Source organism: Melopsittacus undulatus, chromosome 4 (assembly GCF_012275295.1).
Source record: "Melopsittacus undulatus isolate bMelUnd1 chromosome 4, bMelUnd1.mat.Z, whole genome shotgun sequence".
Taxonomy (NCBI): domain Eukaryota; kingdom Metazoa; phylum Chordata; class Aves; order Psittaciformes; family Psittaculidae; genus Melopsittacus; species Melopsittacus undulatus.
The window spans coordinates 83,874,929-83,897,721 of record NC_047530.1 but is presented as its reverse complement, the minus strand read 5'-3'; the positions used below and the strand labels follow the sequence as shown (position 1 = coordinate 83,897,721).

General features: G+C 40.0%; 1 protein-coding gene across 1 annotated transcript in view; it reads right to left on the bottom strand.

The window, feature by feature from the left end:
• ADCY5 (adenylate cyclase 5) overlaps window positions 1-22,793 on the bottom strand; it is a 221,565-nt gene that overhangs the window by 29,167 nt on the left and 169,605 nt on the right. The window contains exons 8-9 of the mRNA XM_005153796.4: window positions 17,657-17,797; window positions 3,079-3,101 (exon numbers count right to left, since the gene is read on the bottom strand). Coding sequence (XP_005153853.3) covers window positions 3,079-3,101; window positions 17,657-17,797 — 164 coding nt within the window. The remainder of the gene's footprint in view (window positions 1-3,078; window positions 3,102-17,656; window positions 17,798-22,793) is intronic.

Here is a 22,793-nt window from a genome sequence, read left to right as displayed (position 1 = left end):
TGGGGTTGGGCAAAATATTTTTTTATTTGGGGGCTCTAGAATTATTTAATTTCTTCAACTTCAGTATTCTACTTTGAAATTGAAAGTCATTTTGTCCCTAAAAGGACAGGACATTCAAATCAGTTCTAGATGCTTTCTTAGAGGAAGCACATCTGCTTGAGCACTCAAGATGCTGCTGCTTATTTTCATTCAGTCCTCACAATGTTTTCTGGACTCATAAAAATGAGCAAGGAAATCATTAGGCTTCCTATTTACAGAATGCCTTCCAAGATCCTGTGAGTTATTTACACATTTGGGTCATTCACATTTATTTAGTCATTACATACCATGTACAAGAGATGCAATACATTTTCCAGTAGAACTGAAGCAAGAGTTGGCCCATCATCTTGGTGAACCTTAGTTAAATTTCAAGTTCCAGTCTAAAAGCGTCACCCAGGAAGCCACAGAGGAGACTGCCTGTTCAGGCTTTGATCTCAGCTGTCTCCAGTGTTATAATAGGTCATCATACTGCTGAGGGTATCTCTAATACTACAACAGCTTCTGTAATTGCAGATTATGTAGAAATACCTCTGCAGGTTTTAAATTGCTTTGCTGGGTATTTGCAGTGAGGCATCCACCTTCATGCAGACTGCACTAAAGCTTAGTCACCTTGCATATACCTAGCTGCTCAGGTGACTTTTGCAGTCTGTTGTACCCAATCTAAAGTACTGTAGTAATTTATTTTTGTAAGTTTAGGTATATTTGCATAAGTATGATTTTAAATTGAAATACAAAATTTCCCCATGCCTGTAAGTCAGAGCAAGGATTTCAGGCCACCCTGAAATTCCAAAACCACCTCTTAAATGCACTGCTGAGATTTCTCCAAATGCAGCCACACAAAATTGTTGTAAGGGACAGGAACATCGTGAAGAAAGCTTGGAGCAACTTTAGCACTCTGCCTGCAAATGTGAAAGCTAGCAGTTAACCCAGAGGTGCTGGCTTCAGAGTAATCCAAAAATGTTCTGCTGATTTAATTACTTTCTACAAATGAAGAGTGCGACCACTGCCAAAACTACATGCATGCCATAATTTTAAATGCTTTGTGCCTAGATTCGATAGCTAAATCTGCATTTAGGCATGGAAGTGTCAGGTCTTGTTTTCAGATGTGTGTGGTGCCTACATCTTCCTTTGAAAGAAGTATTGATGCTCTGTGTTTCTGCATGTGAAGGCACTGGGTTGAGCACTTGACATGGTTTAGGTATCTGATTTTAACCAATATCAACATGAACACTTTCTGCCAGAGACGTTTGACTTTTTTTTGCCAAATCTTTGTTCTTAAGTTAAACAGATTTCTGGATCGAGGGAGTCTGAGGCAATTAGCAGCTTCTTTTGGTGCTGAACAGATATCCAAAAATCCTGCAAACTGTTTAATATGATAGCATCACACTGAATCAGCACTGTAAATACACAGCTTTTAGCCAGAACAGCTCAAACGGCAGGACAGAGAAGAGACATTCAAACCTATACAAGGGAAGTTCAGATTAGATATAAGGAAGAAGTTCTTTACTGTAAGGGTGGTGAGGCACTGAAATGGGTTGCCCAAAGAAACTGTGAATGCTCCATCCTTGGCCGTGTTCAAGGCCAGGTTGGACAGAGCCTTGGGTGACATGGTTTAGTGTGAGGTGCCCTTGCTCACTGAAGGGGGGTTGGAACTGGATGAACTTAAGGTCCTTTGCAACCTAAACTATTCTATGATTCTATGATCACAGTCCTTGGAGCAATAGTGGAGATGCAGCTCCTTGACAGCTGGGTAACTGTTATGGACCTGTACTAAGGCAGTTGAAATTATGTTTTCTTCCACAGACAATGAGGAGGGATGCTATTTCATGAGGGATACCTACAATTTATGTATTTCTAAGAATTATTTTGCTGTAATCTGTTATCTCTCTTCTGTTCAAAGTATAACTAACATCAACTGAGTTCCCAGCAGCCATGGATGCAACAGGAAACCCTGGTGACTCTCCCTAGACACCTTGTTGCTCACAAGAAACATCCCAGGGTGCACAGAGCTAAATGTTAACAAAATGGAGTTTGCATTAAAGGGCAGGGGAAGAAGAGAAGGAGTCTTAATATAGCCATGTTCAAACTTATCATTTCCCTTTACTTTTAGGGAGTTCTTCTCAATGCGCAACCACCATAATGTGAATTTTCCCAAAGCTGGATACTTAGGGTTCACAGAAGCATTTAGCTGTCCCAGCTCACAGAAGTCCACTTTGTCCTGACCAACAGCCTGAGAAAGGAGCTGATAAGAAGCAATAGAAACTGAGTTTATGTGTCAGTCTCCTCTACTGTCACCTATCTTGTTTTAAGCAAGCTTACAATTAATGCCAGTCAGTAAGGCTGAATGTGAAATTATTCTAAACACCTTCAGTACAGGAAATGTTTTTGCTGTTTCCAGCAGTAGAAGTTAAAAAGTGAACAGGGTTTGGGCTTTTCCTCCAAAAGCAATTTTTCAAAATATCACTCTTGTTAAATTGTTAGACATTTTTTTAAGTGCTATATAAAAAAAATGAAAATGTTGTTTTAATGTGGCTGCATTTTAGAGTATGAAAGTTTGATCTGACATTTTCGAATGAGCTGTAATTTCTGAGTTCATTTTTATATATAGAAATTAGCAATATGTAACAATGATTAATATAAAATACATACAAATAAACTCAGAAACTCTATGTATTTGAATACATACTTATCAGAGATGTTCAAATCTTAGACATACTTTACAGGAAGATTTTGGTCTTGGGATATTTTCCAAGCAGCAAATAGCAAAGAATATTGGGGACAAGGGGAAGAGCAGCAAAAGTAAATTAGTTACGAAAGCAAGTTAGAACCACACAAATACAAGTTTTGAGGGCAGTGGCAGTTCTGAGCACACATCACTCAATCCCGTGCCCTCAACTGGCTGTCCCTCCTGAAGAAACCTCTGGGGAGCCCAGGCATTATTTTTGGCTGCTGGGCATTAATTTTTGTCTTTTTTTTAATATGAAAAAACCCTTCAAATGTGCAAACATAACAGTGTATGACAGAAGTAAATTTGCTTACTTGTCCTTGGGGTCCTCAAAGCCCTGAAAGAAAGGAAAAGGTACAAGGGTTAGGAAACAGGCTGACGTTGAGAATACAAGTATCCTGAGAATGGCATTTCACAGAGGACTTTTCAGGGCACTCATCTGTTAGGTGTGGATGCATAGCCTTATCCACCCACAGCAATGTTTTGTGCTGCCATGTCATCAGGCAGATGGAGCAGCTTTAGAAAAACACGTACTTTCAGATATAAATTTGTGGAAGTGAAGATAAGGGAGATAGTTCAGCTGACTGCTGGCACACTGTATTTCAGGTGCCTTCTTTCATGCAGTCTTCAATACAAATGATACAGTAGAAATTATGCTGATATAACTGAGGTTGTATTTTACTTGCAGTGAAACTCAGAATGATAACATAAGTCAATTAGTGTAGTCCCCAAGGTTGCACCTCTAAGTTGGGACTTGGCTAAAGAAGCTAGATGCATTTTGGTTTTCATCTTTTCAGGTGGAACCTCAAGGGGTCTCCTTTCTCCCTTCACTGCATGCACACAAAAAACATGTTTCCTTGAATAAAATTTCAGAAATTATTTATAATATTTGTAATACCCAAAATGTTTGCAATTCCTTCAGGGCCATTGAAGTGAGTAGTGTATGTATCCATGGCTCATCCATAGTTTAACGGCTAGAAGGCCTCAGAGAAAAATATGTACAGAGGCATATTTTATATGTTCAGCATTTACATACCTACTAGACCAAACTGCATCAAAATGGCCATTTTGCATGGGCTGAGACAAAATCTGCCCTCTGACATCTTGGCTTAAATTTAACTGTCAGGAAAAGTTGTACGTTTGACAAGCAGGGTCAAATACCCAAGCACAGAGTTTGTACCCTGTGTTCCAAAACATAAATGTAGCTGGCAGATAGGAAGAGTTCCTTTTGTTTTTCTCCCAGGGACCTCAGGCCAAAACTGCTCAGAGCAGTTTGAGGATATTCCAGCTGCTGGATCTGCAGCTGCTACCAGGCTGGGGGCAGTAAACTGAGATCTATCCTGACTGTAAGAAAGCAAAAATCTTTGGACAAACGTCTTCTACAGCTGCATTGTTCAACACCATCAGAAACAAGAATATTGACCAAATACTAAACAAGAACAGATTTTCCTCTTGCAGCTAGTTAGCAATGTGGTAATATGGTGAGAAGCAGAGGTAAAGCCAGCAAAGTCTCCCTGAACAGCATCAGCTTTGCAAGAGGGAAAAAGTGGGTTTTGTTACTCAGGCCAACAGCCAGGACTGTGACTCACTGACAGAGCAACTTCCATTCTTACATACTCTGTTTCAGACTAAAACCACAGTTCTAAATAGAAATTGCAAGTCCAACTTTACCCACCAGAAATACAGATCAAGGAAATCTCTCAGTCCCATGTAACAACCACCAGCAGATCCAGTGGGAAGAAGGAAATGCTAATGTTGTTTTCAAAGTTAGCATGCTCAGTTATCCAAGCCAAGAAACCCATGTACTTTTTGATTTCACATTAAGCAGTGATGAAGCGATCATTCAACTTTTGTTGTGTGGCTTTACTTCTTTTTTTTTTTTACCCTTAATCATTTTACAGTTGTCAGGAACATCGGATTGATTTATTTATTTATCCTCTAAGCAATCCTACAACACAGTGCCAAAACTGAACGCTCACTGACTAATCATGGAGACAAAATGCTCAGTAATTTGTCTGGTGTCATAGTCAGTTAGGCTGAGAAAAAAAAGATAATCAGCTGAACATAAATAGGTACCAGCCAAAAAATAAGGGGAAGGAATGGATGAGAAAACATCCAGTACTTACTTATTAGACATCAAGTTCACATTTTCAAGCATACTCACATGGGAATGGGATGGCTGACTGCAGAGGGAAAATCCCCTAAAATAGTCTGTTTTTCATGGACAACATTCATCCCACCAAAACCCTGTAACTAGACACATATCTCATACTCCTGCCGTCCAGGTGCACAAGTTTGAAGATAGATGTAAACCAGGTCAAGTTACCAAACCACCTTAGCAAGCATATCCTTAAACAAATTCCCCAATAATCAAATTTGGAAAAATACATAGGCTGCATATTTCACTGGTCATTTATATGGGCATCCCTGGATTAACATGGAATTTGATTCTCCCCTGCTTCTCTCCCCCAGCAAAACTGTTATAAGGAAAGTTTCTAAAATAATACAGAATTAATTGACCTAGCTGTTCAGTTTAAAAATCTAGTTTGTGCTCGAAGCCCTGGAAATAATTAATGCTTGTAGCTCGAATTAAATTGGTGTTTCAAAGCTAAAACACAAAAAAGGCACATTTCAGGTAAAGCAAAAAAAGGAAAAGATGATTAAATTTTCTTTCCTGGATCTTCATTTAACAAGGCTAAATATTTAAGAGTGACTTGAACTTTAATTAGAGAGAATCAGCTTAAAATTAAATGTAGTAGGAACCTGTTTAAGTTAAGCAAATTAAATGATTCACTTCAAACACTCCTATTTAATATAAAAGGTTCTTCAAGCAGAATAGCCAAAAATGGAGTTGTTATGGAGAAAGGTTTGCAGGATTATTTTAGGAAAAAAAAAAAACAAACCTCAAAAACAGCTTCTTAAATGCCGGTCATTTATTACAGGAGATCTTTCTTATTTGCACTGTCTTTGCCAGGATACAGAGGAAATATACCTCTAGGATCTGACTGTGATTGGAGATTTTCTTCCCTATCTACTAAATCATCCATGTTTCAATCACATACCAAGAAACCTTTTAAATGGAGGAGATGACCGCACACACAGGGCCATGTAGCCCACCCTATTTTGGGTTGGGAGGGAATTTTTCCCCTGGGTTTTAGTTAATATGTTTTCACCTCCTCCTACTTTGTGGACATGCTTGGTCCACTGAAAAATCCATGCTTCAATGATTTCCTTCCCCTTGCATGAGGCACTAAAGATACGTTGGTCTTTTTTTACCCCCACAGCTGGCAAACAGTTAAGTTCCTTTAGGACTCAGATGCTTTCCTCCAATTCAAGCCTTTTGGCTCAGCATAAGGCTGCTCTCATGAATTGCAATGGCCTGTGTTACACACAGGATAAACACTAAACACAATCAATCCTGCAGAAATGTGATCTACATGGATTTGCCTTCATTCCTAAAGGACTAACACACTCATGTTGTAACAGACATCCCAGCTCGAGCAGGAAAGTGAAATAGCGGGAACTGATGCTGTGACTGTGTCTATAAAGTCACTCTCCATCATCCCCAGGCAGCTGGGCTGGGGCTGTACCCAGCCTGTTTGGGTATAAAGAAGATTTAGAGCTGTACAAAGATATGTCAAGACTGGAATTTCTGCACACACATCTAAAGAAATGCCAGAAAAAAAACAGCTGATAAAAATGAGTTGACTGTTTTTTAGGAGAGCGGGATGAAGAAGGTAGGAAGAGAAACAGCCAGTTCCTGGAGTTAAGTATATAAATCCCTTTTGATTATTTATGGATTTGGGTCCATCAGACTGAAGCAGTACCAATGGCTTTCTAGGGTGCTAGGGTGTTATGAAGAAAAGGCTAGGAATTGTCATCAGGGATGAAAATGGCAAAAGTGGTGATGGCTTCCAGAATCATACAGATTCATAGGAGTTCAAGAATAGCTCCATAATCATGATGACAAAGCAGCTCTTGTTAAGGCCAAAATTCCTTTTCTGTAGAAGGGAACATAAAGCATGAGATAGGTCTTTTGGCAGTGCAGTTCTAATGGACTGCTGCATATGTGACCTCCTGCAATTTTTATTCAGTCTCATTTTAAATATCCCTGATACTGGAGTTTTCTCCCTTCCCCCAGGAGGCTGCATTATTCTGCCATCAGATTGCAAATGTAAAGGTAATAGCATTTAATAATTGCTCTGAGACTAAGACAGTTCCCTCTCTGATTTCAGGAGTATTAACCCAAACTTAGCTGAATCAACTCCCTTTATGGCACGAATGCCAAAGAACAGTCCTACTCTTTCTTCTTTTCTACATGAGATTCTTAAAACCCCATAATTTTTATGACAGGTCAGGTGGCTCTGAATTTACAAGCATTTACTTTTAATGACTATCCTCAGTGGGAGTAGACATGTGCAGGAGGAAAAAAGAGGGAATTTTATATTACTGCATCTGTCCCTAAGGCTTACTATTTTATGGGGGATATTTTATGAATATCTATTGTGCTAAAAGCTCATATGACTGCCATTTCTCTGCTTGACTTCTAAATTAACTAAGCTCTTTTCTTTGAAGATTAAAACTGATTCCTTAAATAGAATGATAAAGTGTTTGTCAAAGCCATGACAAGCTGACTGTTACACCATAATGCTTCAAATCAAGATCCATTAGAAATAATAATTCTAACTTTGAGAACATTAGCTGCAATTATTAACATATTGTAAATATGCAAAGAAAAGTGGAAAGTGGAATAAATTTTACATCCTTTTAACTTTTAATTTAGTTCCAAAAATAAGATAGTAGAGGAGCTGATGAGCTCTGTGACCTTCTTAATGGCAACGTGGCTGGAAGCATGGATTCCACCTGAAAAACTTCACTGATAACTCCAGTAAAGACTATAAGAGCAAAACTCATAGAGAAACTATTTTTCTTGCCCTTTTTCCATCTTCAGAAGAAGGCTGAAATCAGACTTACATCATGTTAAAGCAGAAATTGAGAGAACTTTAGACTTAGGGACGAAATGAGCTTTGTAAGAGGTCAGGCCAGCTTGAAAAGCAAAAGTGCTTCACAGAGACAGTGACCATGGGAAACAGAAAAGGAGAGTGACAGGCTGAGTGTGGATGTAGTTAAAAACCAACCTGGCTTGGCTTTACCACAAAACTAATTATTCACATCTGTTTTCAGCAGTGTTATACATTCTGCCTTTGTCCCTGTAGTCAATGAGACAAGGCTACAAAGATAGATACTGTCAGGTGTAAAAGCCGAAACAAAACTGCAGGACTTCAAAACACTCAAGCCAGAAATAATGTTATTTTTATACCACTGTCCAGAAAGAACTGGCACAGAAAATACTAAGCCTGATAGGAAGGATATTTAACAAGCATCTAAGTGCAGAACAACAAACTGGCAGAAAAACACTTTATGAAACAGATTATATGATGAGTGTGCCTTCTATAGCTGGAGCACAGACTAATAAGCTCCAAAAAGGAAAGCTGAAGTGCTTCCTTTCTGCAGCCCACCCCACTTGATAAATACACTTTCATTCCTCTGCACTGCTCACAGATGGTAAAACCCTCTACTTCGTTCTACTCAGAATGATTTTGTACACAGCCCCCAGCTGGTATACTGGACCTGGCCAAACATATTAATTTATTTGGCCCATCAGATTTATATCTATGGAACATAAGTGGTTGATTTTGAAATAGGTTTTCCCCTTTACTTTTCACTAACTTCTGGCCCTGAACTCACACCTCTGAGAAGTGCAGGTTGCTCACAGTTCCCTGTTTTCTGTTAACTCTGAATTCAAATTACTTCAGTTCAAATGTCATTTTTTCAAGTGAAATCATAAAATCATAGACTAATAGAATAGTTAGGGTTGGAAAGGACCTTAAGATCATCTAGTTACAACCCCCCTGCCATGGGCAGGGACACCTCACACTAAACCATATCACCCAAGGCTCCATCCAACCTAGCCTTGAACACTGCCAGGGATGGAGCATTCACAACTTCCCTGGGCAACCCATTCCAGTACCTCACCACCCTCACAGGAAAGAATTTCTTCCTTATATCCAAACTAAACCTCTGCTGTTTAAGTTTCAACCCATTACCCCTTGTCCTATTACTACATTCCCTAATGAAGAGTCCCTCTCCAGCATCCCTGTAGGCCCCCTTCAGATACTGGAAGGCTGCTATGAGGTCTCCATGCATCCTTCCCTTCTCCAGGCTGAACAGCCCCAACTTTCTCAGCCTGTCTTCATATGGGAGGTGCTCCAGTCCCCTGATCATCCTCGTGGCCCTCCTCTGGACTTGTTCTAACAGTTCCGTGTCCTTTTTCTGTTGAGGACACCAGAACTGCACACAATACTCCAGGTGAGGTCTCATGAGAGCAGAGTAGAGGGGCAGGATCACCTCCTTCGACCTGCTGGTCACGCTCCTTTTGATGCAGCCCAGGATACGGTTGGCTTTCTGGGCTGTTGAGTGCACACTGAAGCTGTCTCATGTTCATTTTCTCATCAACCAACACCCCCAAGTCCTTCTCCACAGGGATGCACTGAATTTCCTTTTTGCTCAACCTGTAGCTGTGCCTGGGATTGCTCCGATCCAGGTGTAGGACCTTGCACTTGGCATGGTTAAACTTCATGAGGTTGGCACCAGCCCAACTCACAAGCGTGTCAAGGTCCCTCTGAATGGCAATAGTTATCAGAATATACAAAACAGAAAAAGACATACAAATAAGTAGTACTAGAAATACTCAGATTTGGTTCCTGGCTCCCTAATCTCTGTCCTTTCATCTGTACACTCTGCATGATGATGTTCACAACAAACTTGTACAGAAACTACTGTCAAATAGCCTTCTAATAAGATGCAGGCAGATTGAATCCAAGCCTAACCAGCCTTAACTGAAATCATCCACTGGTGCTGACCAGAGCTACTCATCCTCCTGAAAGCCAGACCCAAACCTGCTGACTGCAATCTTTCGTCATTAAAGCTTTATGTCTTCTTTAGGAAGCTTTAGAAATTGTTCTGGTCAGTGGCACAACTCCACCAGTGCAACACTGCTATGAACATGAGAGGAAATGTTTCTGTGAATGAAGGGGAATTGGTATCTTTATTTCTTCAGGCTTAACTTTTTAATTTTTTTTTTTCAGTGGAAAAACAATCAGTGCAAGACTTCCAAGGAAGTATTAAACTCCACTTTAGTTTCACAAAAGCATCTGCAGATTAGCTGTTGTATCTTTCTGACTCTTATCCTTCTTTTAAAGAATTTAATCAAGAATGACTGCAAGCCCTGATCAACTAGAATAAAAGCGTGCACATGAGAATAAAAAACTGTCTGAAGCCTCTGACAATTTGAGCAATGCACAATGTTTTATATGGCTCCCACTCTCTTATATGAGATGACACGGAACATGTGAATCAGGCAAATCCTCTTTTCAGAAGCACCAAAGCAATTATATAGCATAACTGCAGGATAGGATTCCTCCCCTTGCTGTTTATGAGATATCTAAACCAAATTGGCGACATAAATCCCAGACTAGACTAACAATTTCCTCCCAGGTCTATAGAAATATGTCGAGTTTACAGCAGGAAAGATTGCTCGAAGGTTTCTCCCTGCATGATTATGAGTTCAGGACATTCTGCATGCTACAATAGCAGCAAAAAAAAAAAATAGTGGGACAAATTCTTCTCCATTGGGTGCCCCTGTCCAGCTCTGCTGACGTCAGTGTTGCCGTTACCAGATTTAGCAGATGATTGCTGGAAAAGAGGATAACAATGACCTTAAGTTAAATGAAACCTTTAGAAGGATGGCAAACCCTTGGTGTCTCATTCATGGCCTCAAATTCACTTCTCTCTGATAGGGCTGCACTATTGACTGACAAAAACCTGCTATACTGAGTTTAACTTTTTAATCACTTCTAATGTTTAAGCAGCAGAGTTGGCACAGAACCAGCTATAGTGTGCATTCCTCTGTTGCACCTGTTCCCTGACACTGATGTTAGAGTAACAAGAACATCTATTGTAAGGGCAGCTTGGAGACAAAGGGAGGAAATGAGCTGTATTTGCAATGCAACACGCAGAGAATGGTTTGATTTAGGACCTTCCAGTATCTGAAGGGGCCTACAGGGATGCTGGTGAGGGGCTATTCATTAGGGACTGTAGTGATAGGACAAGGGGTGACGAGTTGAAACTAAAACAGCAGAGGTTTAGATTGGATATAAGGAATAAATTCTTTCCTGTGAGGGTGGTGAGGTACTGGAATGGGTTGCCCAGGGAGGTTGTGAATGCTCCATCCCTGGCAGTGTTCAAGGCCAGGTTGGATGAAGCCTTGGGTGATATGGTTTAGTGTGAGGTGTCCCTGCCCATGGCAGGGGGGTTGGAACCAGATGATCTTAAGGTCCTTTCCAACCCTAACTATTCTATGATAAAGAATTATATTCTATGGTTGAATGATCAGACTTGTAGTTGAGTGTTTTTTCATTAGAAAGCAAACACCAAGCAATAAATATTATGTAGAAGACTGCAGAGCTCTGAGCAGCTCCACAAGGAATCAGGCAGTGCCTACCTGAAAGAAAAGCTTGTTCTTTATTGCAGTAGCCATATCCCAGATGCATTTTTTAAACCTTCTCTCACATATTTAACATCTGCATGCAGTCATATTTCCTACACATGTATAATCCTATTTGATTTTATTTTGGTTTTTACTTTGTAACTAATATGGACTTCATACACAATTTCATTGCAAATTAAAAGCTTCATTAGTTGTACTCAGACTCATGACAGAAGGAAGCATGGTCAGACTGAAATTGGTATTACAGATCTTCAGGGTTTCCTCTTTCTGTTCCTAAACTTCCTAATGCTAAACCTTTCCAGCAGCTGAAAAAATAAAAGGAAATCTGCCAGGCATCTACAACTGGGCTCAGCAGTTACATTAGCTGCTCTGCTCACATTTGATTATAAAGCCTCAGAAGTACCTGCTTCTGACCATCTAAACCTTCCCCCAAATATGTATCTCTGTAACAAGCAAAGCTGCTCAGTCCCACTAGCCAGTGTAAAATAAATATAGTGTATGACAGCCTTAAGATGCAACAGCAGGGCTTTCCACAGCTGAGCAGATCTCATGACACAACTAATGCTGTTTTTTTTCGCTGGGCAGCATTAGGCTGTGCCAACAAACATCTTCTGAGCAGCACTAATAAAGCCCCAGTAGGAGTTCTGGGTTTGGCGCAGGCACCAATGATGAAAGATAAGTTTTCATCATCTTACTGATGATATGTCAAGTGCTCAGAGGGGAACAAGAATAACCACCGGGCTTGAAAGCACCAGCTAGGGGACAAACTTGATGAGGGAATCAGACCTTTGCAGAGACATGATAATAGTCCCCAAATACAGAGAAGATAACTGTAAAGGAGAGAAAATTAAACTGTCCTCTATCTACTATGAATAGCTCATGCATCACTGTGTTTTAAAACTGAAGTGAGGGAATGTGAAATGAAACATCAACAAAAATAAACTGCTGAAAAGGATGTCCAGCAAGACTGTGGGATTTCCAGCCTTTGAGTTTTTTAAACAAGGGCAAATGCAGGTATAGCTGGCTCCCTTACAATGGGTGAGATCGAGGCTTCAAAGTTCTGTGCAACCCAGATTAGAAACTTCGCAAAATCTTCATCTATCTCATATTATTATATTCTTAATTTCCTATAAATTTTCCTAATACAGACTTTTTTATACATTACTGTTTCTATATTTGCAAAGGATTTTGTGATGTTTCTCCAGACTGTAAAGCTCTGAATAAAATAAATAAAATGTTTTCAGGAAAATTAGGAATTTCACAAGCTGCTTATACAGCCTATTCCTTGCATCTGAGCTTTTTCTTTACTTTAATCTTCTTTGCTGCAAATTAAGATGATTATTTTTAATCCTGCCATTTGCTGCCAGGGAGGATGATTTATTACTATTTCTTGTCCCTACAAGCCTTCATGTATTTGAAGACTTTTGTTTCTAACCAGTCATCTCCCTTCTAGACTAAATGAATCAATTATTTCAACACTTCTTCACAGGTCACACTATTGAAATTCTCCTAATTTGCAGTTTTCCCCACTGGACTATGTTCAATTCATCCACATTCTCCTGAAAGATTGTATTCACAAACTGTATGTGGTTTTCCAGCTATAACCTTAATAACGCTGAGCAGGGTGAAAGATGCAAGAGAATCATTTGTCATCTAGAACATACCTGTAACTTTCATAGAATCATAGAATAGTTAGGGTTGGAAAGGACCTTAAGATCATCTGGTTCCAACCCCCCTGCCATGGGCAGGGACACCTCACACTAAACCATATCACCCAAGGCTCCGTCCAACCTAGCCTTGAACACTGCCAGGGATGGAGCATTCACAACTTCCCTGGGCAACCCATTCCAGTATCTCACCACTCTAACAGTAAAGAATTTCTTCCTTATGTCCAATCTAAACTTCCCCTCTTTAAGTTTCAACTCATTACCCCTTGTCCTGTCACTACAGTCCCTAATGAAGAGTCCGTCCCCAGCATCCCTGTAGGCCCCCTTCAGATACTGGAAGGCTGCTATGAGGTCTCCCCGCAGCCTTCTCTTCTCCAGGCTGAACAGCCCCAACTTTCTCAGCCTGTCTTCATATGGGAGGTGCTCCAGTCCCCTGATCATCCTCATGGCCCTCCTCTGGACTTGTTCCAACAGTTTCATGTCCTTTTTCTATTGAGAACACCAGAACTGCACGTAATACTCCAGGTGAGGTCTCACAAGAGCTTGGATGGTATCAACATTTGCCTTTTTATCACTTTTTACAACAAACCTCTTTCAGTCTGCAGTCAATTACAAACCCAAAATTGTGTTTCTTAATAGTAGTTTGGTTTTGCAAATAAAAACTGGCACATGAGTATTATTTCCAGAAGTCTAAAATCCATCAATAATTATAAAAGCACTCTGAAATCTATACTGGGAAAAGCAAAGGAATTTTTAGTGGTGTATAAATATTTTTATAGCTATAAATATACCTGTACTCTCAAATGCTTTCAAGTCCATTTATTTTTGAATTCTTCAATTCTTGTTGCAATTAAAAACTGGACCAGAGAGACAGTGGGGAAGACAAGGTTGGCATACGGAGACTTGGTGGATGCTACTCCTTTGCATATATCATGAGCAGTACAAAAGTCTGCATTTCCAAAGAGATAAGTTAATGGTCCTAGACTGACAACTTTTGTTCGAGAAACAAGAAGACATGCTGTAAAAAGCAATGAAACCAGAAAGCATCTGTGCTGCTGCTCTGCCATTCTTTGGCTCTTTTCAGACCCTGTATACAGCTACAAACCTGATCCTATCTAGGATTCGCTGCTTGCCTTGGTTGGGCAAGGCAACCCTCCACTCGATTCCATGCTGGCAGCATCACCCAGCCCAACAAGGCTGGCTCCCAAGGTCAAGGCTCCAAGCAGAGCTGCCAGCTCACAGCAAGGCTCTTTGCTCTCCCAGTCCACTCGTACCTGAAAATGTACCACCTTTTTAGGGGCATCCACTGCATCCACTGCAGCCCAACTCAATACAGTCCCCAGGACTGGCTTTTTACAGGCAGCAGCTCCACCAGCTAATGGAGTTCAGGGTCAGCAATGCGCAACTTCAGTGTCTTCTGGTTGCTGCCTCCCTGTGGAGGCTGTGCAAGGCAAGAAAGGCTACTGCAAAGCAATGAGAGGGGAAAAAGAAGGATTAGGTATGGTCTGAAAAGCAGACTGGTGTATGAAGGAGATGGAGAGGCTGTTGGCACGATGGGATGAGCTGGCACAGTTGAAATCCCAGCTAGGGGACCCAGTTAACTAGGGTAGGAGTAGGAAAATAACTCCAATTTTCCAGGACATTTCAGATTACTGCTGCATGGACACATGTAAGTTCTGTCTTATTTATGTGTAAGTGCAAGTACTTGAAAAAAAACCTGTGTGCCCAGGGGACCAGCTTGGGCTAGTAGCATCATGGAAAGGTAGCTGGACCCAGCCCCAAGCCACAACGTAGAGAGAAGCAAGGACCAAAGACCTCTCTATGCTGCATGCCAGGCTGCCCTCCTACACAAATGCTGCCGAACACCCTGCTGACGTGCTCAGATACAGCAGCATGTTGAAATGCCATTAAAAAAGAGGCAGATGGGGGAAAAGACTATATGGCTACTTTTGATATTAATCCATGTCATCCAGGACTACTGCTCATATATCTAAGAACAGAGACAGCTACAAGAACCAGTGTTCAAAGGAAAGAGAAATGGACAAAAATTCTGTTTTCTATAACAGTTCCCTTCCAAAAATGCAATTCAGGGAACTTTTATATTCTCTTTGGGGGAAGCACCACAAAAAAAAAAAAGTCCTTCTTTTATTTTCTGGAAATATTGTTGTCTTCATAATGCAAAATGTTTTAAGTTTATGACAAAAACCTGTGTCCCTTATAAATATCCATATTACTCCCTGCCCACAAATGTTTTCATATCTACATATTAATATAATGTAACTGCACATCACTGCAACATTATCTGGTTCCTGCATGAGGGCTATCTCACAATTACCCTTGTTAACACTTGCTTTGAAATTATAAGGCTAAGTTGCTTCAGGTTTTAACAGGAAAGGCAATGTTGCAATGCCTGCCTTTGGCATCCTACTTTGACTAATCCAACCTTACATATTCAAAGTTTCCAAGAAAAAGGCTACATATAATTATGTGCAAAAGGTCTGGGGGAAAGGTAGGTGATGTGGAACAAAGAGTACATTATCAGGAGCTTTGAAAGCTAGTGCAGCTTACCAAGATCAATGACACGTTGTCCCAGAGGAGCACTGAAAAAAGCCTTTGTAGTTCTGCTCCCCTTCTGTGTTCTGTATCTCTAAGCAGGCAGTCTGCAGACAGTGTGCATGTGCATGCAGCCAACACACACTGTGTGCGTTTAAACATACACAGCATCCATGTAACACGTTAGAGATCACAGACAAATAAAGTACTGTGCAAAGCCAGGTGAACAAAGTAATTAATATTTAAATTAGAAGTTAACACAAAGAAAGAGTTGAGACAGGAGATGAAGGAATTGTTCTTATGATCTAATCAATAAAACGCCCCTCTAGGAGACGGTAAAATGGAGATGGAGGTCACGGAGAGCAGTGTGTTTTCATTTTGACTAATGCATCTCAAACATAAACCAGTGGGAAATACTGTATATATCAGATTTTAAAAAACAGTCACAAAAACAACAAAAAGTCTAGCTGAAAATAATACATCTGAATCAGGTTTAAATTGGCTTTCAAGGAACAGCCTGATGCATGCAACATCAGCCTCTCAAAAAAGAGCTTAATACAAGAGGCAGTACAGAAGACTATTGAGTGGAAAAGATTTTCCTGAGCTCCTGGATTTATAAAAGATAAATTCCATTACAAGAAAAGGTTCGAGATAAGGAGAGAAAAAAAAATAAAAGCCAGGAGAGAAGCTTTTCCTCCTACAAGTGAGGGGCAGTGAAGTTTTTAGGACTCAGCTTGGTATTTCAATAAATAATTATGTTTTTCCAACTGAACAACCAGCTAGACATGGCAAACTGTAATTAACACCAAGAAGCATAATATCATTTGGCATGCTTACACCTTGTTTCTGAACAGGAGGCTGCAAGAACCCCTTAAAAGCTATTCAAAGAAACTTATAATTATAATTATGTGCTAGTGTGATTAGGCTCTTCTAATAATGTCATGCCTATTGAGTGCACTCTATTGAAAAGCCTACATAAAAAATGCACAGTTCCACTGATCTGTACGCTTATGTCAGAAGCCCTCATTTGGAGATCTGAGAAATGAAAGAAACATTACTATGGAGATTAAGAAATTTGGTTTAGCACTGTGAAATAATATTATGATTGAATAATATTAGCACCAACTGTTAATAAATGTGCCAGCATTTCCCATTAGAAGGCACCATATGCAGTTGCTTATAGTTATGCCAAAATTTTTAAGCTGTGGGAGTGAATCTCATGTTAAAAAGTTTTTTGAATACTTTAAGGCTTTGGTGACCAGGAGTAGAGCTTTGACTATGGGCAACAAAGTGGGTAACAAATACACACTCTTACTGTGCACAAAGGGTCAAAAGAGCATTAGTAAGGTCATAAAGCAAACTAATTATGCACGCAGCTGTAGAGGTGCTAAATATTTTTATTATCACAAATACCCATTATAATAGAAACTCTCTCTGCTTCTTTATTGCATGATATCATATACAACTTCATGTAAAATAAGCCTCTTGGTCCAATTGCATTAGTAACTAGCTTTTGTTCATTTTAATTTAGGACTGAAAGGTATAGCAAGGAATTAAGGTGCTTGCTACCTTAGGCCAATTAATCCATGTACTTGAAAATGTATTCTCAAGAGTTAAACACAGTGGTGTGTTTCCTGGCAATCCATCAGTAGGTATAGGCACATAGCTCATGGAAGGGGAACAGCATCTGGCAAACTGTTCTTGCAAGCAAGAAACCTTTGCAGGTGCTGAAGTCTGTAATGATCTAGTACAAATGTATGTCAGCTGCTGTTTGAATGCTTGGGTTACTTAGCAATTTTTGCAGCTAATCACGTTTTCTCACACAGCCTGGACGAGTTTTCAGAACGTGGGACAAATCAGACAAAAGAGCCTTCTTTGTGCTATTCAGCCTCCCTTCTCCTCTCAAACAGCTCTGCACCTCATCTCATGATCACTCACCTCCAGATGTACCAATCATTATTATTTCTGAAGTCAAAGCAGAACTTACCACCCCCATTTGGAAAACGCCCTCAGGGCTGCAAAACCCATCAGACAAAATAGGAAGAGATATATAATGATATACCAAATAGAAAATAAATTAATGTCCATAAAGCAAGCCATTACCATTCTCTTCATCTCCTTGGAGACCTGGTGAGGTCCAAGGTGGTTATAAAAGGGCCGGTCAACACCCCAGTGTGGTGGGTTGTGGCTGATGGAATTAGCACGCTGACGGTTCATCTTGGCTATCGTGGCTTTCTCGTCTTTCTGAAATACAAACAAGAGAGAAATGCAGAATAAATTTGGAAGTGTTTACATGGCAGTCATTCTCCAACTATCTCTCACCTCTGTTCTCTCACTCCAGAAGTTGGCTCTGTGCCTTGAACTTTATGAAGTGGCTGCTGATCAGAAGCAGTCCCTATCAACCACTTCTTTTTCTTCCAGTTTTTAGAACACTTGCCCCTAAGCAGTGCCCACCATTTTACTTCTTTGCTTGTTCTGAAGAACTACCATAAGCTGTGCAAATACAAGGAGCATTCCAAAATGGAGACATCTGTTTTCTTTTTTAGTAAACTGAGTGAAACTGAATAATTTCAGATAGGAAACAACAGTTCCAAGCTGAGGTACTAACTAGAGGGTCCTCAAAAAAACAACACAGCAGGCTGGTGTGTCTGCAAGAGAAACGTCACATAGAGTGATCTGGTTGGAAAACAGGGGCCTTGGAGCTCCTTGAAGCTATGGGAATGAATGAAACCTTTCCCTGTGAGTACAGGCAAATGATTTTCAGCACTTGGAAGAGCACCTATCTAGGCATGCTAATGAAAGCACGCAAATCCTGCAAACAACTGAACTATGTGTTTGTAAAGGGTAGTGGTATTGCAGAGTGTGACAAAATGGTCTCCTGTACTCTAATGCTAGCTGCAAATTTTTATTGCCACTAACATTCCTGAAGTTTGGACAAAGTCTTTGGCTTTGCTATTAGAGCTGGTTTTGAATCTTGGTTGTAACTGGAGTGTACTGCAAAGTTTGCACAGGATCTGTTGGAAAGATTTAATTCAAACTCAATGCCAGTTACAAGAGCACAGAAATGCAGCATGTAGCTAGGTTAAACAACAGGCTGGTTAGTGCCTTATTTTGAATATATTCTCTAGCTTAAAAGACAGGCAGGTTCCCACGTGGAATGTGTTGTGTGGAAAGACAGGAGTTTATTGCACAAGATCAAACCCTATAAAATCTTCTTCAGCAAGGACTGCAAGTGGAGACATGCTCAGTGAGGACTGTGAGATTTATCTGTACTGACTGGGAAGACAGAGGGGTGGCAATTATTACATCCTTGCCTAGAAGAGAAACTGGCGAGGCTGGAAATTCAGACAGTAGGAATAGCTACAACTTGGCTGTTTATTACTTGAGATTAATTTTTTTTTCCAAAAAATTGCTGCTTACAGGAGATTACTAAAAAAAAATAGATGTAATAGTTAATTTTGCATTTCAGAAAGTATCCAGAGAACTGAATAATTTAAAAAGAAAGCACCAATTGTTTTAAACTCCAGAATTTTGGTTCAAATCTTTTATGACTACACAGGTAGGTCCGCATCTTTTATTGCCTGCAGTTTGTTTTCCCTACCTATTTATTTTGATTCCTCACTATTCATTGTAAGTTGTGCCTGTCAGGGGTTTGCACAATCGCTGGTGTTATTTCCATGGTAACCAGAGAGTTAAATGTCAAGTGCAATGCTGCCTTAAATTATTTTTTTTAAAGAATTTTTAAAAAGCTTGCTAAGATTCAGTGCTGGGAAAGCTGCCTGATTGACAAGCATGGGAAATCATCATCTCTTGTCTTGCAAAAAAGGAGACAGCTATGATGACAACATTTCCCATGAGACCATGAGCTTACCATGCAGGCACCAAACGTTGCTGGGTATGTAATGCTGCGGGCTGCATGGCCACTTTTTGGGGACACTTACAGTGCCACTTGCAACAGAAGCCCTGTGCTGGACACCTGACTGGCCCTGTGACAGTAAGTAGCAGTGGTCACCACAGCTCTGGGTTGCCAGCAAAGATCTTTCTCCACTCCACTGGGATGACAAGTATAGGATCTCAAGGAAACTCAGTGGGAGCAAACCTAAGGGAGCTGTCAGCTCCCCAGGATGTTTGCTGGGGAGAACAGTGTGTGCTCCCACATTGCACTCCTCCAGGACAGTAAATGCCTCCCACACTGCCTTTTCCCCGCACTGAACCCACCACCTTTCATCTGCAAGAGCTGAAAACTGCAACTTGGCACCAGTTGAATTTCACATGAGCAATCCTGACAGAGCCCCTGGATAACCTCCAGGGGAGCTGCATTTTAAATGTTTCTAAAAATACGTCAATGCGATGCAACACTGATGTCCACATTTGAGATGGTTTGAGATTTTGTTTTGTAAGTTGCTGCTCTTTATGGTCTCTGCCATCACTTGTAGAAATTTCTTGTGTTTTTTGGGCTTTTTTTTTTCAGTTATGCAATCTTTTTCATAGTTACACTTCTTTCTTTTATGATGTGATGCCAGAAAACTGGTAGGAAATACAGTTTCATCATCTCCAAGGAAATATATATTGTTTTCAATAATAGAAGTGACACTGTCAGTTTGTTTTATTACAACTTAGTGAAGGGTTTTCAACCAAAAGCAAAAAAACCCCAGATGCTGAAGCTAGTCTAGGGACCTATAAAGAAAAGCTATTTGATTACATTACAAATGCCTTTAACATTAACAGATGGCAAAAGATATATAGAACAGGTTTCCCGCCATGAGTTAGTAAATTTGGTTAGAATTTGAGAAAAGCCTTAATACCAAAATCCAAGCAGGCATACTAACTCCTTTTGGCCAGTGAGTGATTCTTCTACCTGCTGTTAGTGCTGGTGACTCTGAAGCATCACTTAATTAATTCCAAGGGAAGAAAAGACCTCATATGTGTTTACTGACACATCTGGGTCGAGGTAAGGGTGGGACAAATGGGTGAATAAGTACATACTTCTGAGATCATTTCTAACCATGATGTCAGGCACCATAAATTTTCATGGCTACAAGAATTCTGGCAGTATTTCCCCCCACTCCCTGTAGAACTTTTCCACTGGATTGTGAACAATGTTTCCGATCAGATTAAAACACATATACACAAAGCATAGTGGATTTTTGGTTTCCCACATTGCATACTGTGCTACCATATTACCTTGAACAATAGGGCTTTGCTGTTAACATCAATACTTATTCAAAAACATTGTTTTAAACCTGATATTTTAAAAAGTTGAGCTAATTTATTTTCTGGAAAATCACGTGTTCAGTAGGTAGTAATAATAACAAACCCTAAAAATGAAAAATTAGAATGATCACAGCTCCTCTGTGGAAATGTATGAGCATCCCTCCTCCGTTTCTTCTTGACTAAAAAACAACATGAAGAAAACTTGCACACAGGGCTACCTAAGGCATAACAAAACTGGAAAGAAGACTGAAGAAAAGCAGATGATAGTACCTTTCAGCCCTACTCCTTACAGGTACTACCAACAACAGGAGCAGGTGCAAAAGGTTCTGGCAGCACTGAGATTTTCAGATTTAAAGTGGTTAAACTCCAGAAAACTGTTGTGGGAACTTTTCAAATCTGAACTCACAAAGAGACTGTAAATCTTATTCCCAGGGGTTTAATAAAACACAATAGTGTTCCCACCACCAGTTCCCACACACTGAGCTAAAGCAATGCTACAGTGAAACTGCAGAAACTGTTGGGGTTTTCTTGTACTTATCAATTGTATCAAGAATGCTTGGTTGGTGTGCAATAGAATTTTCCAACATATTGATCACTATCAGTGCAAGAAATCAGGGAAATCTAGCATGGATCAGCCATTATGGATTTAGCTGCATATTATTCTTTAAATAGTCTTCCAGTCCTATTGACATGTGAATAATGTTTCTTGTAGTGTTACTTGCTCCAAACCATTGCCTTCATAAATCTACAGTAGTGGAACCCTGCTGAGCTGTTATTAGATTTGTTAAATTGAGGAATTGTCACATCAGACTGATTGTGTTTTAGGGTGATCACATGCACAACATTTGAAGGACCATTTTGTTTCTTCAGCTGGATGGAGTTCCAGGACACTATTTAGAAAAGAATGAGAATTGTTTTTCTAGGAGTTACAGCCAATGTTTTATTGTGCTGTTTTAAGGCCACTATCAACAATCCTTTCTGAAACAGTTGTGTACCTGCTATTGTTAAAAGAAACACCCATACTTATTGCAATTGAAAGATATTAGAAGAAAATATTAACATTTGCTCAGTTTGCTAACTTTCTGTGCTCTGCACTGTGTTCAGTCAGCACTATTGCTCATCTCTTGACAGTCACATTTTATTTCTACTTGTGTTCAAAGCAAAACATTTCCCCACACTTCTGACAATGCTGAGGACATTAAAATTAGCTGTAAACCTAATCCCTATAGGTTTATAGACATTTAGGTCTGTTTCCCACCCTTCCAAACACATACTTTTCTACCCTTCTCAGAGTGAGGCTTTTACCAACGATTAGAAATGGTGAGAAGAGTAGCTGTGATAGTTCTGCAAATTAGTGCAGCATCTGATCTCAAAGAAGAGCAAAAAGTTGCCAATAACCACCAAATGATATGCTCCCGTACAAACTCCAGAAACCTGATCAGCTCAAGAACTGGGTCTGTTAGACACTACAATAATTAAACTGAGTACTGTAAAAGTAGCAGGGATGTGATAGGACATCAGTAACAACCGGGACAGAGGTTTTGAATAAAATGCAGGAAGACAGATATAAAATCTGTGGAGGTGGAGGTATGGGGCTGTGTACAGACTGCAGGGTAAACAAACAAAAAGTATAACAAGAATAAAACAACACTGCAGAAGGATAGAGACATTGTACTGAGTAATGCTGGATAGTTCACTACAATGCTTCAGAGTTAAGTTTGAGAATCAGTAAGGATTTGAGTAATAGTATTAGTAATTCTAGCCAATAATTCACTGTTTATCTGGAAACACAGACTTTCAGATAATGAACGAAGATGCAAAACCACTAATGGAGGAAAGACAATGATCTCCTCAGAGAATTCCTGTATTTCACAGAATCACAGAATCATTAGGGTTGGAAGGGGTCTCTGGAGATCATCCAGTCCAACCCTGCAGCCAAGGCAGGGCCACCTAAAGCAGGTTACACAGGAAGATGTCCAGGTGGATTTTGAATGTCTCCAGAGAGGGAGATTCCACAACCTCCCTG